The sequence below is a fragment of the Ascaphus truei genome, chromosome 1, assembly GCF_040206685.1.
Source record: "Ascaphus truei isolate aAscTru1 chromosome 1, aAscTru1.hap1, whole genome shotgun sequence".
NCBI lineage: Eukaryota > Metazoa > Chordata > Amphibia > Anura > Ascaphidae > Ascaphus > Ascaphus truei.
In genome coordinates, this window is record NC_134483.1 from 475,500,708 (window position 1) to 475,514,622 (window position 13,915).

Consider the following 13,915-nt stretch of genomic DNA (forward strand, 5'->3'; position numbering starts at 1 on the left):
TTCAGGTTTGTTAAAAGAGAAGTAATGCCCATTTTCCAAGCCACCAAGCATTTAAAATCACAAAGTATCAGATTTTAAAGTAGAAAACTGCTTTGGAAAGGGCAACGGGATCTCTTAAATAAAGTAAAAAAAAAAAAAAAAGGCGATAGGTGGTGTCTGCCGCTTTAAGGAGCTGTAAACAAGGAAGTATAGACCTACAATGGAATGATGTCCTTATTTGTGATGTCATTTGTTACATCGGAAACATCACAGCGCGTGCTGTTAATTAAGGTAGTAGTGGGCACCAATCTTTTTTTTTTTTTGCACTTTTTTTTTTGCACTTTATTTTGACTTATCTCTTCTTTCTCTTTCCAACTTTTTTTTTTTTTTTTGTAACTTAAATTTTATTGCATTTTTCCAAACAAGTGATACAGAATACAGTATACATTACATTCATTTTTAGTGTTAATCTCCGCTATAGACAGTACCGTATGTCAGCTTGTGAGACATATCCCGGTTTTTCGGGCCCTACTCGACCGGATTGTTTTGGGTAGACTAGCAATAAAGATAATAACATAATTCACATAGTACGATTGATTCAAATTGACAAACACAAAATCAATAAAAAAAAAAAAAAAAAAAGGAGGTGGGTAGGAAGGGGGTTAAGGGGTGGCGCGGCCGGAAGAGGAGCATCGACTCGTGCTAGGTCTCTTCACCGCTCCTAGTAAGGTTCTTTGTGGGTTGCGTCCTCTCCAGTTTAACACCTCTGTAGGCGTTCTGTCTATTTGTCTGTGTAGTCGTCGTGAGCTGAGTTTCCGCTCCTAAAGGAGAACGCACCTGCATCTATCACAGCCAGATTGTGTTCCTCTCAACCCCGGGGATATCCGTCTGCGCCAGCCAAGGCGTCCATACTTTGAGATAATTGGTGCCAGTGTCGTTAACTAGACTCGTCAACTTTTCCATCTGGCAGATAAACCACAATCGATTTCGAATCTTTGGGATACTTGGAATTTTGGGGCGTTTCCATAGTGCTGCTATCTCGCTCCGTGTGGCTATTGCAAAATGTGCTATTAGTTTATTGTTTGCTTTGGACAGGCCCGTTAGTGGTCTATTCAAGAGGAATAGCCATGGGTCTGGGGGAATAGTGAGGTCGAAGACTCTCTGTATCCAATGTCTAATTTCTTCCCATAGTGGGGAGATCCGCGGGCAAGACCACATCATATGTAACAGATCGGCCGATCCTCCGCACTGCCGGGGGCATAGTGAGGAGGATCCAGGCACGAACTTGGCTAATTTCATTGGGGTGAGGTACCACCGCATTAGGACCTTATATGCGCTCTCCTTTAGTGCGGTACATATGGAGCTTTTTGCCGTGGCCATATATATAGCGTTCCACTCGTCATCTTCTAATGTCTCTCCCAGGTCTCTTTCCCATTGGGTTCTAAATGACGGTGGCTGCTGTCTAAAGCTCGCAGAATCAACTACTTCCTTGTACAATTGTGATGTGAGTCCCTTTGTGTCGGTCTCTGCCAGACAGAGCTTTTCGAATGACGTCAGGGGGGGGTATGGGGCAAATTTGTTATAAAATGCTCGAAGCTGGAGGTACCTAAAAAATTCTGAGTGGGGTATATCTTTTTCTTCTCTGACGTGATCAAACGTTTTAATCTTGCTATTGTAACCCTCCAGATCTTTAATTCGTATATAACCTTTTTGTTTCCAAATTGATGCATCTCCCCCCAGAAGGCCAGGAGCGAACTTGGGATTGTTCCAAATTGTGGACATCGAAGAATTACTCGTTGTGAGAGAGTATTTAGTCTTATTAGCCTCCCAGATAGACAACGAGTTGGTCATTGAGGAAAGCGGCATGTCAGCAGATCGTCGTGCTGTTTTAGGTAGCCAAATCAAGTTGCGTATTTTTAAAGGAGCGCAGGCAGCACTCTCTAATTCCACCCACCGTTTTAAATGTGGACTGGATTGCCATTGAACAATTTGGCTTAATTGAGCCGCTTTGTAATATGAGAGCAGGCAGGGTACCGCTAGGCCCCCTGCTAGGACAGATCTTTTCATATTTAATTTGTTGACTCTCGGTTTTTTCCCTCCCCAGATAAATTTAGAGATTGCAGACTGAAGTGAGAGCAAATCCTTCAGTCTGAGTGGCACTGGTAACGTCTGGAAAAGGTATAGGATACGGGGGAGTAGGTTCATTTTGACGCTATGTATCCTACCTATCCAGGATATTCGTATAGAGGACCATTTATGGAGGTCAGCTATCAACGTCCGAATTAGGTTGGGGTAATTTGCATTGTAGATGTCTTTGGTGTTCTTGGCTATGTGGACTCCTAGATATTTTATGTATTTCTGTTGCCAGTGGAAGTTAAAATTCAGTTGCAATAACTTCTCTACGTGTCTAGGGAGATTGATGTTGAGGGCTTCAGATTTAGCTTGATTTATTTTAAATCCCGAAATGCTCGAGAATCTGTCCAATAAATCCAATAGGTTTGGCAAGGAGGTGAGGGGCTTTGAAACAATTAGTAGGATATCATCTGCGTACAGGGCCGCTTTATGTGTTTGAGAATATACGTTTAACCCTGAGATGTCCGGGTTGCCTCTAATTTGCGCCGCCAGTGGTTCTATACATAGAGCGAACAGGAGAGGGGATAATGGGCATCCCTGTCTCGTGCCACTCTTAATTTGAAAGGGGAGAGATGGAAAGCCCTGGTGTATTACCCTGGCGGTAGGTCCTGAGTACAGCGAGAGAATCGCTCTACTCACCTGATCCCCAAAGCCAAATGCCGCAAGCGTCTCCTTCAGGTAAGGCCAGTCTATCCTATCAAAAGCTTTTTCTGCATCCAGACTTAACAGCATACTTTGTGTGTTATTTTTAGTGGCCAATTCTACCAGATCAATAAATAGCCGGGTATTGTCCGCTGCCTGTCTGCCTTTAATGAATCCGACTTGATCTGGGTGTATAAGTCTGGGTAGGATTAGACATAATCTATTGGCCAATAGTTTAGCGTATATTTTAATATCAGTATTGATTAGGGATATGGGCCTATAACTTTTGCAGTCCAGCGGATCTTTACCTGGTTTATGGATTAATGATATAGACGCCTGTAACATCTCTCTGGGGATGGGGGCTCCTGCTAATATTGCATTGAACACGTGGAGCAACCTAGGGGCTAGTACCTCTGTCAATCTCCCTAGTTTTGAGCTGGCTAAGAAATCTCTCAGCTTCTCGCTCGTTTTAGCGTTATGTGCCACTTTCTCTCCATTATATAGTGTTTCATAGAACGAACCAAATTCTTCTACTATTTTCTTAGGGTTGGCCGTGGGGGTGCCTGATTTTAAGCGTATAGCTTGGATATTAAACTTCACTTGTCTGTCTCTTAACGCTCGAGCCAGCATAGTATCCGGCCTGTTCGCTTTTTCGTAAAATTTCCTCTTAGACCAACTCAGCGCGTTATCTGCCCTGGAGGTCAACAACATGTTTAGTTCAATTTTGGTATCTTTCAATTCTTGTAGGGTTTGCAGGTCAGGGTTACTCTTATGGAGTGATGTAAGGGAATGTAATCTCGATTGAAGCTTCATAATTTTAGAGTCCCTTTCCCGTTTTCGGAGCATTCCAAAGAACATGTATGGGACTGTTCCTATTAATAATAAAGTTTACGAAAAGTTCCTGGCGCCCTCCATTCATTTGCTTACCACACCAGCCTGCACGGATGCCAACACCCTGAGATACAAGGTAATAAGAGCCACTGAGCATCATCTGCACTTTAATACACCGACAGACATTGCGTCACTTGGGTGTGCCCCCTCTTCTGTTGGCCGGGGGAAGAGGTGTTACATATATTTTAAACTCTCAGTCCTGTGTAGTAATATGGCTTGGATGTTAAGTACAGTGAACAAACTCTTCTTGTCTAATATACTTATTGCCCTTTTTACAATGTAAGATCTGTTTAATGGCATTTTAAATGTAGGCCGACACTCTGTTTTCATTAGAGGATAATTAAGGAATTTAGCTGTACAATACGGGAGAGCAACTATACTCCAGTCATTGTAAAGTTGCAATGAGTTATAAGACATTTTGCAGAGAATTCACAATGCTGGCATTTCGGTGTCCTCCAGAAATTCTCCTACAATTATATACATATTTTTAATCGAAAACTCTGCTGTATTACTTAACAGCAAAGTATGTGATGAGCATGAAAAAGGTAACATGTAAATGGTTGTGAAGGGTGTTAAAGCCACAGGCTAGAAGAACGTGTTTATCGGAAAGCAGAGCTGTGCAAACTTTTGCTCAAGGTTGCGAGCCAGACAACAGTTGCCCTTTTCAGCCAGAAAACAAATTGCGACCTTATCAAAGTGCACCAGCAAATCGCCAAGCATTAAGTCTATGGCCTAGTCATCAGAATTAGTTGGGGACATTTATTTTTGTATTTTTGACAACATTATTTTTATGGTGCAAGTCATCAACGTTGTACTGCTAAAAATAACACTTATTTTTATCCGACGTGGTAAAAAAAACAAAAAGGAACGGCAACAAAATGACTACCGCAAATGTAGTAATTTTCATACCAATTAATAACTCCCGATTCTTATCGGAACCGGCCTAACACCAAGAATACTGCATTTCAAGATAAGCTAACCCAACATTGAATAGGTGATGAAATATGATATACAACACATTTTACTACATATTAACCCTTTAGTAGCCCAAGTGGTCAGCTAGTCATGAGTTTCCATGACTAACTGACCACCAAGGGTGGCTATAAAGGGATTAACATTCAACTACACTACCTTAGTGGCTATCAATGCTTTACTAACTGCTAAGGCAAACAAAGGGTTAACCTCTACCACTAACCCCCCCCCCCCCCCTAAATGGGAGCCTAGATAGCCACATTGACGATCAATGGCAACCTGTATTGAGATTTAGTAAGTTACCTCATGCTGGTTGAAGGACCAGGGCTATAGTCCCCTGTAAACTATCCCGGTTGTAATATAAATTCAATTTTAACAGAGATTGATGACTCCACGCCAATATGCGTTTCAGTTTCGCTTATATTCAAATTAGTTCAATTCTCTCAATTTGCATAATTGTGATATAATATATTGTAACAGGACAAGCCTGCAATGTTCATGGCATTGTCATCAAGGAAGAAATGTATCTACCGCGTGGTTTCTTTGCAGATGCTTTTTTTTAGTTATTAATGAACATTTGTGCGCTTGACAAGTGCTTCTCTTTAGAGGTTGGGGTGATATTTGCTTGGATACTTCGGTACAAGCCACAGCGCCTGCCATGGTTTCCTGGAAATCACATATTTGTAGACACAAGTCCCCCGAGAGCAGTATCGATTGAAGAAAATACTCAATTAACATTGTCTAGCAATCAAATTCACGGGAGCACACAACTATTGCTCTTGTGTAATTGATTGCTCAGATTTTAGTTGCAGGTGATCATTTCAGATGAAAATGGGCATATTGTTAAGATCTACTCTATCTTGTGATAAACATCCCTGGCTAAAGAGAGAGCAATACTGAGACCCTTCCATCAATTCCCCCCCACCGACAGATGTCAATGTCCTAACAACAAATATTTCAAAAAGGACCAGCAGCACATTGTGAAGTCTTCAGTGGTTCTACTGTACATACAGTAACATGCAGGCTTTGCTGTGCGAGTACAGTCCAGTCTACTAGCTCTTTAAATAGTGTATGGTGATGGAGTCCCTACGTGATATTCCTTGCCACACCACACCACAACACCAGACTGCTTGGGTCACCTTGCATATGGCTATTAATAATAGCCTCGGCATTACAATCCAACGTATAGTACGTAGCCCGCTCATTAGTTGTGCCCTTAAAATAGTAATGCTACGGTAAATTCTAAATGTATTCATCATTCTATTATAGCAAGCGCTGTGCATTATTTATGGAGGGAGAAAAGCAGAAAGGGGGATAATCTTCAAATCTCCTTTTTTTTGTCTTTAAGAACAAAAATGTGGAACTGAGAGTGTAAACAAATGAAATAGTGGTTCTCTAGCACACCTGGCAGGGACATGCAACGTGTTGCAGTTCAGTTATGAAGAGTTGAAGACCTAAATACTTGGTGGTGTCCTATATTGTAGTAACATATATTACAGCAATGTCCTGTTTAGGAGACGATTTTTAGTTTATTTTCCCCTTGCTTGAAATTTTTCCCTAGTGAATATCCTGGTACCTACAGGTGTCTCTTCTTATACTGTACATTGTGGCTTGTCCTGTGTATAGAACACCTCAGAGCTGGCTTCCCTGACATGCTGAGCTGCGTTTTCTGCCGCTTTACAGTGTTTATGAGCACAATGATGCATCCCCTGAATTTCAATGAAGAACCCAGCTTTCCAATTAAGCTGCGTGTGGAGATTTATTACACTCCCAGTTTTACTCATTTACAATTCAGTCCAGCATATTTCAATTGTTTCCTTGGTGAAAAATATACAATTACATTTTCAAATGGCTTATTCCTATTATGTGCATATGACAAGAGCAAGAGCATCTCAGCACGCAGATCATGTGTCTTTATAATCCCTTCAGGGAGAGGCCTGCAACAAGGTTATCAATAGGCGTGTATAAAATGGCTGCCATTTTCTTGCATAGGGAGCCACGGAAGAGCTGACGGCTAAATACACATTTGTAAAAATAGTACTGAATAAAGTATTTTGATTGCCTGTGTTACCTTTAAGGTCTGAATAGCAATCTATCTGAGGTAAATAAAAACATGTTATTGAATGTAATGCCTTGTAGTCCGTATACTCTTATTTATGATTTAAATTTTGTTTTCACAGGGACTTTGCTTATGTTGCCAGAGACAAAGATACAAGAATTTTGAAATGTCACGTGTTCCGATGTGACACGCCAGCAAAGGCAATAGCAACCAGTCTTCACGAAATCTGTTCTAAGGTAAGAGAGAGAGGACCTAGTGGTTCTAAACCTCTCCTCGGGGCCTAGGGCCTAAAACCTGGTGTGGCCAGTGATCCCTGCAGAGCAGTGTGAGAACAACTGTCCTAGTAAATAGCCCATGAGACCTGGCTCAACTGGCGTAAAAAGTGTTAATTGATGCAGGTCGCACGTAAGTAGGGTGACCAGATGTTCCCAGTTTAGCCGGGACAGTCACGGTTTTTGAAGAATGGGGAGAGAGAGATACAGAATGGGGAGATAGAGATAAAGAATGGGGAGAGACACAGAATGGGGAGAGACACAGAATGGGGAGAGAGAAACACATAGAATGGGCAGGGGGAGAGAGACAAAATGGGGGGGTCAGAAAGAGAGACAGAAGGGTGAGGGGAAAGAGAGAATGGAGGTATGGGGGGAGAGAGAATGGAGGTATGGGGGGGGGGAGAGAATGGAGGTATGGGGGGAGAGAGAATGGAGGGATGGGGGGGAGAGAGAATGGAGGGATGGAGGGGAAGAGAGAGAATGGAGGTATGGGGGGAGAGAGAATGGAGGGATGGGGGGGAGAGAGAATGGAGGGATGGAGGGGAAGAGAGAGAATGGAGGGATGGAGGGGAAGAGAGAGAATGGAGGGATCGGGGGGGAGAGAGAGAATGGAGGGATCGGGGGGGGGGGGGAGAGAGAGAATGGAGCGATTGAGGGGGAAGAGAGAGAATGGAGGGAAGGAGGGAGAGTGTGTGTATGAGAGAAGGGAGCGGGACCAGAGAGGGGAGGGGTACAGTTGATTTTTAATGTGTCCCGGTTTTTACTTTTGTAAATCTGGTCACCCTACACATAAGAGAAAATAAATTAGTGTTTGTGTATGTGTGTGTGTGTGTATATATATATATATATATATATATATATATATATACAGTGGTTGACAAATCACCAAAAAATCTACTCGCCACACAAAAAAATCTACTCGCCACCTAGTACCAAACGTGTGCTGCTTGGGCCAATATTTACTCGCCCGGGGGTTAAATCCACTCGCCCGGGGCGTGTAAATGTATAGGTTTGTCGAACACTGTATATATATATATATATATATACACACATGTAGAGGTATCAGTACCGTGTTAGCCGAGCTTCAATAATCAAAAAATAAATAGATGATACCATTCTGTGGCTAACGAAATGCTTTTATTTGTGCGAGCTTTCGAGATACACTGATCTCTTCTTCCGGCGATGTTACAATGAATATAGCAAGCAAAAGCTATACTATAAACAGTGTCTATTGGAATGTTATCTGTGCTGGTCCTTCCCCCGTGTGGATGTGTTTTATGGCTGGAGGTGTCAAAAGGTTCCTGAAAGCAAGTGATGAAAGAGTGTGTATGTGTATCAGTGTGAATTAACATGAATGGAGAGCCCACAGTATATACAGTGCTTTACAAAAGGTGTGTGTGGAGTGGGAGCGGATATACATGAGCGCTATAGGCCATGTCTGTACATACTGTGCTATATGTATGCACACACAGCTGTCTCTCACACATACTTACACTCCTTGTTTTTCCATCCCTATACACCAATAGGGACCACATAGTATCCACACACACTTTTAGTTATGCTACTAACTCTCACATTTCCACACCCACCCACACCATGTATATCCGCTCCCACTCCACACACACAGTAGTTTCCTTGAGATTTGGCAATATAGAGGTCATTCGCTACTTTGGGGAATATGGTTACTGTAGAGTATGCTGTGTGGAAGCCTGATTGGAGAGGGTCAAGTAGGTCAGGGGTGCGCAAAGTTTCTTACATGTGCCCCCCTGTCTCCTCTCCCCTCTGGCTCGCGCCCTCCCCCCCCTCCCTGCACGGCTCCGGCATAAAATGATGTAGCGGGGTCAAGTGACGTCACGTGACCCCACGGCGTTATTTGACACCGGGTTGCCATGAAGATGTGTCACTGGAATGGAAGGTAAGTAAAAGTTACAAAGGCCTCATGCAATCCCTGGCATTTATGTTAAATGCTTTCAGGGAAGCGCAGAGCCTCTGTAACAGCTGCGCCCCCCACTTTGCACACCCCTGAAGTAGGTTATGGGAGTTAAGAAAGTAAAGTATATGTAAAGAGGCAATAGTTTCCAGAAGTTTGGACGCAAAAGGCAGGAGGAAGACAGGGCAATAGTTAGACAGGGTGGTAGGGATAGGATGTTATTCTTAAGAGTAGGTCTAACAATAGCTTGTTTAAAAAGATGGAGCACAGAGATGAGCTAAAGATGTTAGTAAGGATGTGGACCATGGTAGAAGCAAGAGGTTTCAGGAGATGGGACAGAACAGGGTTGAAGTTGCATGTGGTAGAGGTTGTGGAGAGCAGCAGGAGAGATACTACTGTGGCGAGAAAACGTTTGTGAACCCCTTAGGATTTTCACATATTTCAAACCTAAAATGTTATTAGATCTTAATCTAAGTCCTAATAACAGATAAAGATAACCTGATCAAACAAATTATACAAAAACATGATACCCTTTCAACATTTATTTTGTCAAAAATGATTCAACATTTAATATCCATGTGTGAAAAAGTACACATCAGTACTTGGTGGCACCCCCTTGAGCAGCAATGACTTAAACGAAGCATTTCCTGTAACTGCTGGTCTGTCGCTCACATCGGTTTTAAGGAATTTTGGGCCATTCCTCCTTACAGAACTGCTTCAACTCATTGACATTTGAGAGCTTCTTTGCATCAACAGCTCGCTACAGGTCCTGCCACAACATTTCAACAGGGTTTAGGTCTGGACTTTGGCTAGGCCATTCTAAAACGTGGAATGTCATCTTCTGCAGCCATTCTTTTGTAGATCTGCTTGTATGTTTACGATAATTGTCTTGCTTCACTTTCGGTTCAGCTGCAGCTCACGGACAGATGGCCTGATATTCTCCTTGTAAGAGATGTGTGCAGAGGTATTTAATGGAGACCAAGTAGGGTAAAATTAAATCCTGGCTTTATTGCGCCTTGAACCTTGTTCCTTGAACAAGGCAAAACATACAAAAAGAAACAAAATGAAGGCCTACTCCACTTTGGAGAAACAACTAAACATTTACTTCAGCCCTATCTAACTGGGCGAGTAGCTAGGCTAAACAAATATATATATAATTATGATGCCCACACCACTTTGTAGCATCTTTTAGTCCCAGATAAAGGCAGGAAACGTCATACTTCTATTACGTGGGGTTTATTTACAAGGATTAAATCATATGCTAATAGACCCACTGTCCCTTTAAATCAAACAACACATAAAAATAACACCTAATCCCTTTAGGGATAGCTAACTACACCATAGCTTTCGCCCTCACTAAATGCATGGCCAGCTAAGCTGGTTCCCAAGCCAAAACATGTCCTGGCATATGTAACAATGTAACAGTCTCTGCATACACCAATAAAGTGTTTTTGCTTATCTGTCAGTCCTTTGGAGCAGACGTCCCTGCTTCAGCACGGCCTTGTCGTCCTTTCTTCCTAGGGGAACTCAGCCCCACGTTGAGTCCAGAGAAACTCCTCTGTAGGTCCTCTGTAACCAGCTTCTGCAGCTGGGGAGCACTTCTATCTCCCCCTTTCTCTGGGGAAAACAGTCTCTCAGCATAACAGCTTTCAGTCTGTCTTTTAAACCCCTTCCTTGTTCACTCAATGAGTCTGATTAACTAAATTAGTTAGCAGCTGCTGCTGGCTTTTCTTTGAGGAATTAACTCTCTGTGGACTGGGAAGCACACTTACTGCACTGTTCCAGCTCCTAGAGGCAGTGATGGTATCACAATATACACAACAGTCCAACAAGAAAGTCTCTTATCTATATCTGTTGTTGTTACTGTAGGGGAAGGCCTCTCTGTTCTCCTGGATCAGCATCCTTATGTGCTATGGCACTCTCTGTGTCCAGGTATAGAGAGGTATTGTCCCCTTGTCTTGCTGGCACCATACAGTCCTTTTTGTGTGCATCAAGACATCATCTTTTCCTCAGGTCAGCCCAGTTGTGGGCTAAGGAAATATCTGGTCTGTCCTCCTTCTCCTTATGTCATTCCAAATGTAAGCTAAGGAATCTCTCTCCTATGTCTCACATGAGTTTTTTTTACAAAGCTCTCATTAGTCCAGGTGGACACTAGTTAATTGAGTGGCTGCAATTAACTATCAGTCTGCTGGATTCTCAGAGCTCTGAGGCTGCTTTATTTAAACATGGATAAGTCCCTGTTACAATCCTCTATAATCTTCTCATACAAAAAAGAATTCATGATGGTGTCAATGATGGCAAGTCGTCCATGTCCTGATGCAGCAAAGCAGCCCCAAACCATCACACTCCCACCACGCTTGACGTTTGGGATGAGGTTCTTCTGCTCAAACGCAGTTAGGTTTTTGCCAAACAATGTTTCTCATGGAGGCCAAAAAGCTCGACCATTGACTCGTTTGTCCAGAGATCATTGTTCCAGAAGTCTTGTGAATCATCTATGTGCTCTTTGGCAAACTTCAGACAGACAGCAATGTTATTTTAAGAGAGCAGTGTTTCCTCCTGACTATCTTTCCATGAACACCATTCTTGTTCAGTCTTTTTCTGATAGTTGAGTCATGAACACTCACATTAGCCAATGCGAGAGTGGCCTGCAAATCCTTGGATGTTACTCTTGGGTTCTTTGTGACTTCTTGCATTACTTGCCGGTTTGTTCTTGGAGAGAGTTTGGTAGACCACGTGTACACCATCTGTTTGACAGTGAATATGTGGGGCAATTCCTTAGAAATGGCTTTGTAACCCTTTCTAGACTGATAACAATAACTCCTTTTCTGAGATCGTCAGAGGTTTATTTTGGTTGTGGCATTACGTGTTTCAATACACCTGTATGGTAAGGACCAAACTCACAACGTTTCTGATCTTTGTATAGGGTGGGGACTCCTAAACTCACCCCTGAAGATCCACCTAATTATTTAAATACCTGATTCTAATCATCCCCTTTAATTTAGCTGCTAAAACCAGAGTTTCACTTACTTTTTTTTACATACCCTGACTCTTAATTACTCATTGTTTGTCTATTTCATACATCATTTTGTTTCGAAAGACATGGAATTGGTTCATATAAACCAGATTGGATATTTAAGAAAAGACTTGTTTTGATTCAAGAAGGTTATCATGGAAAAACTATGGAATCTCTGTAATTATTATTTGGGTTCACAACATTTTCTTGTCACTGTACTTCCTCTGTAACTGGAGAGGAGACAAAGGCAGATGGAGGAGGATTAGGAAGAAAGGGACAGAGGGGATTTCTTTGTGGATACTGTAGCTTCCACCTTTCACTTGAAATAATCGGCAAAGTCTTGGGTTGTAATGGAAGGAGTGGAGCATGGTGTGGCGGGAGTTCGAATCAGATAAAAACAGAGAAGAGGTGTCGTGGGTTGGATGTATGTCTGTTTATAAGAGAGGTTAAGTAACCCTGCTTGGCAAGATAAAGAGCAGAGTTAAAGAAGGACAGAATACATTTGAAGTGAAAGAAATCAGCCAGAGAGCGGGACTTCCTCCCGAGGAGTTCAGTGGAATATGTGCAAGAGTGCAGAAAGTGTGGTATGTATGTTACAATTCCCAGAATCTCCTTGACTTCTTTTCGGGCCTAAGCTTTTAGCCATGTTGCTCCCACTTTTTGGAGCAGTCTGTACCTCGTACAGTTCGAGATGCCGCCTCCCTGGAAGTCTATAAAAACAGGCTCAAGACTAACCTATTTACCCAGGCAGTTAATTAATGACCAACAACCTGTTCTGCATTTTATACAGTAGCTACAGTACTGTATGGCATCCATCCTGTATTGTATCTTTCCTTGTGTTTTGTCTCTTTTATAACCTTAAATGTTTTCCTCTTTGTAACTGTCAAGCTCTTTGAATGCCATTGGGGAAAAAATGCTATATAAATAAAGTTATTATTATTATGTGTGTGTGTAAATATATATATATATATATATATATATATATATATATATATATATATATATATATATATATATAAAACCAAAGTTGCTGGTTTATTAGAACTATTACACCATCTAAAACCTATAAAATTATAAATGAACCAGTGAGAGAAAATCACATTCTATTTTAATATATTGTTACATTCTAAGGACACGTGGATCGCTATTATAATTTATTAGTTGACACATTCGCACTCTTGCAATATACAGATTCATTTTTGTAATAGAGATCTTCAATCCCACACAGATTATGGCGGAACGGAAAAATGCCAAAGCTGTGGCTTGCAGCTCTTTGCAGGAGCGACCTCACGTCAGCCTGGACGTTCCACTGCAAGGTTTGTCGAGGTTAACTAGTTATGTAGAGTTATTATTTGATCTGCAGCATAGTTACTCTGCAGCAAAAGCTTCTGCTTTTTTATAACTGGGACCTCCGCAACAACCTGCCTTTATCCTTAGTGCGAGGACTTCCTGGGACATCGATTTTCTTTAATGTCTCTAGAAATAGATGGTCTCCCTATTTATATGACTCATATAGTCCTGTATCTGTGATCTTATATAATACCAAATAAATGTAAACAATTAACCCTTTGGGTGCCTAAGGACATCGCTACTACACCTGTCATCCGCGCTCCTCTTCCACTCCATCAGGATCGCTAGTACCTGAGAGGCAGTGCTGCGGCTCTTTGGCACTCAAGTGGTTAAAGAGCACTTTAGAAAATTGTGCGACAAGCCTTTCAAATACAAAATGCTGGAAAGAAATACATATACTGTCCATACACTAAAACCCCTTCACTGAAGAGGTGAATACAGTATAACAATTACTGACACGGATATTAATGGGCATTACAATTCCTTGCTTTGTTTTCTTACAGGCCGATAAGGATCTATGTATAATTGTACCGTTTTTCTTCCTGTGCAGTAGAGTTTCCAACACCAAAGACAGAACTGGTGCAGAAGTTCCATGTGCTGTATCTGGGCATGCTATCTGTGTCTAGACCCATAGGCAAGTCACATTTAGGTACCATTTATTATAGGAGCAATCC

At 41.9% G+C, this 13,915-nt stretch overlaps 1 protein-coding gene across 15 annotated transcripts in view; it reads left to right on the forward strand.

The window, feature by feature from the left end:
* Positions 1 to 13,915, forward strand: part of APBB2 (amyloid beta precursor protein binding family B member 2) — a 457,842-nt gene that overhangs the window by 425,246 nt on the left and 18,681 nt on the right. For 7 of the 15 annotated variants that reach the window (XM_075567343.1, XM_075567401.1, XM_075567324.1 and 4 more), the window contains 3 exons: positions 6,798 to 6,912; positions 13,120 to 13,207; positions 13,792 to 13,890. In XM_075567343.1, coding sequence (XP_075423458.1) covers positions 6,798 to 6,912; positions 13,120 to 13,207; positions 13,792 to 13,890 — 302 coding nt within the window. The remainder of the gene's footprint in view (positions 1 to 6,797; positions 6,913 to 13,119; positions 13,208 to 13,791; positions 13,891 to 13,915) is intronic. The other 8 variants (XM_075567410.1, XM_075567440.1, XM_075567420.1 and 5 more) reach the window with 3 other exon arrangements.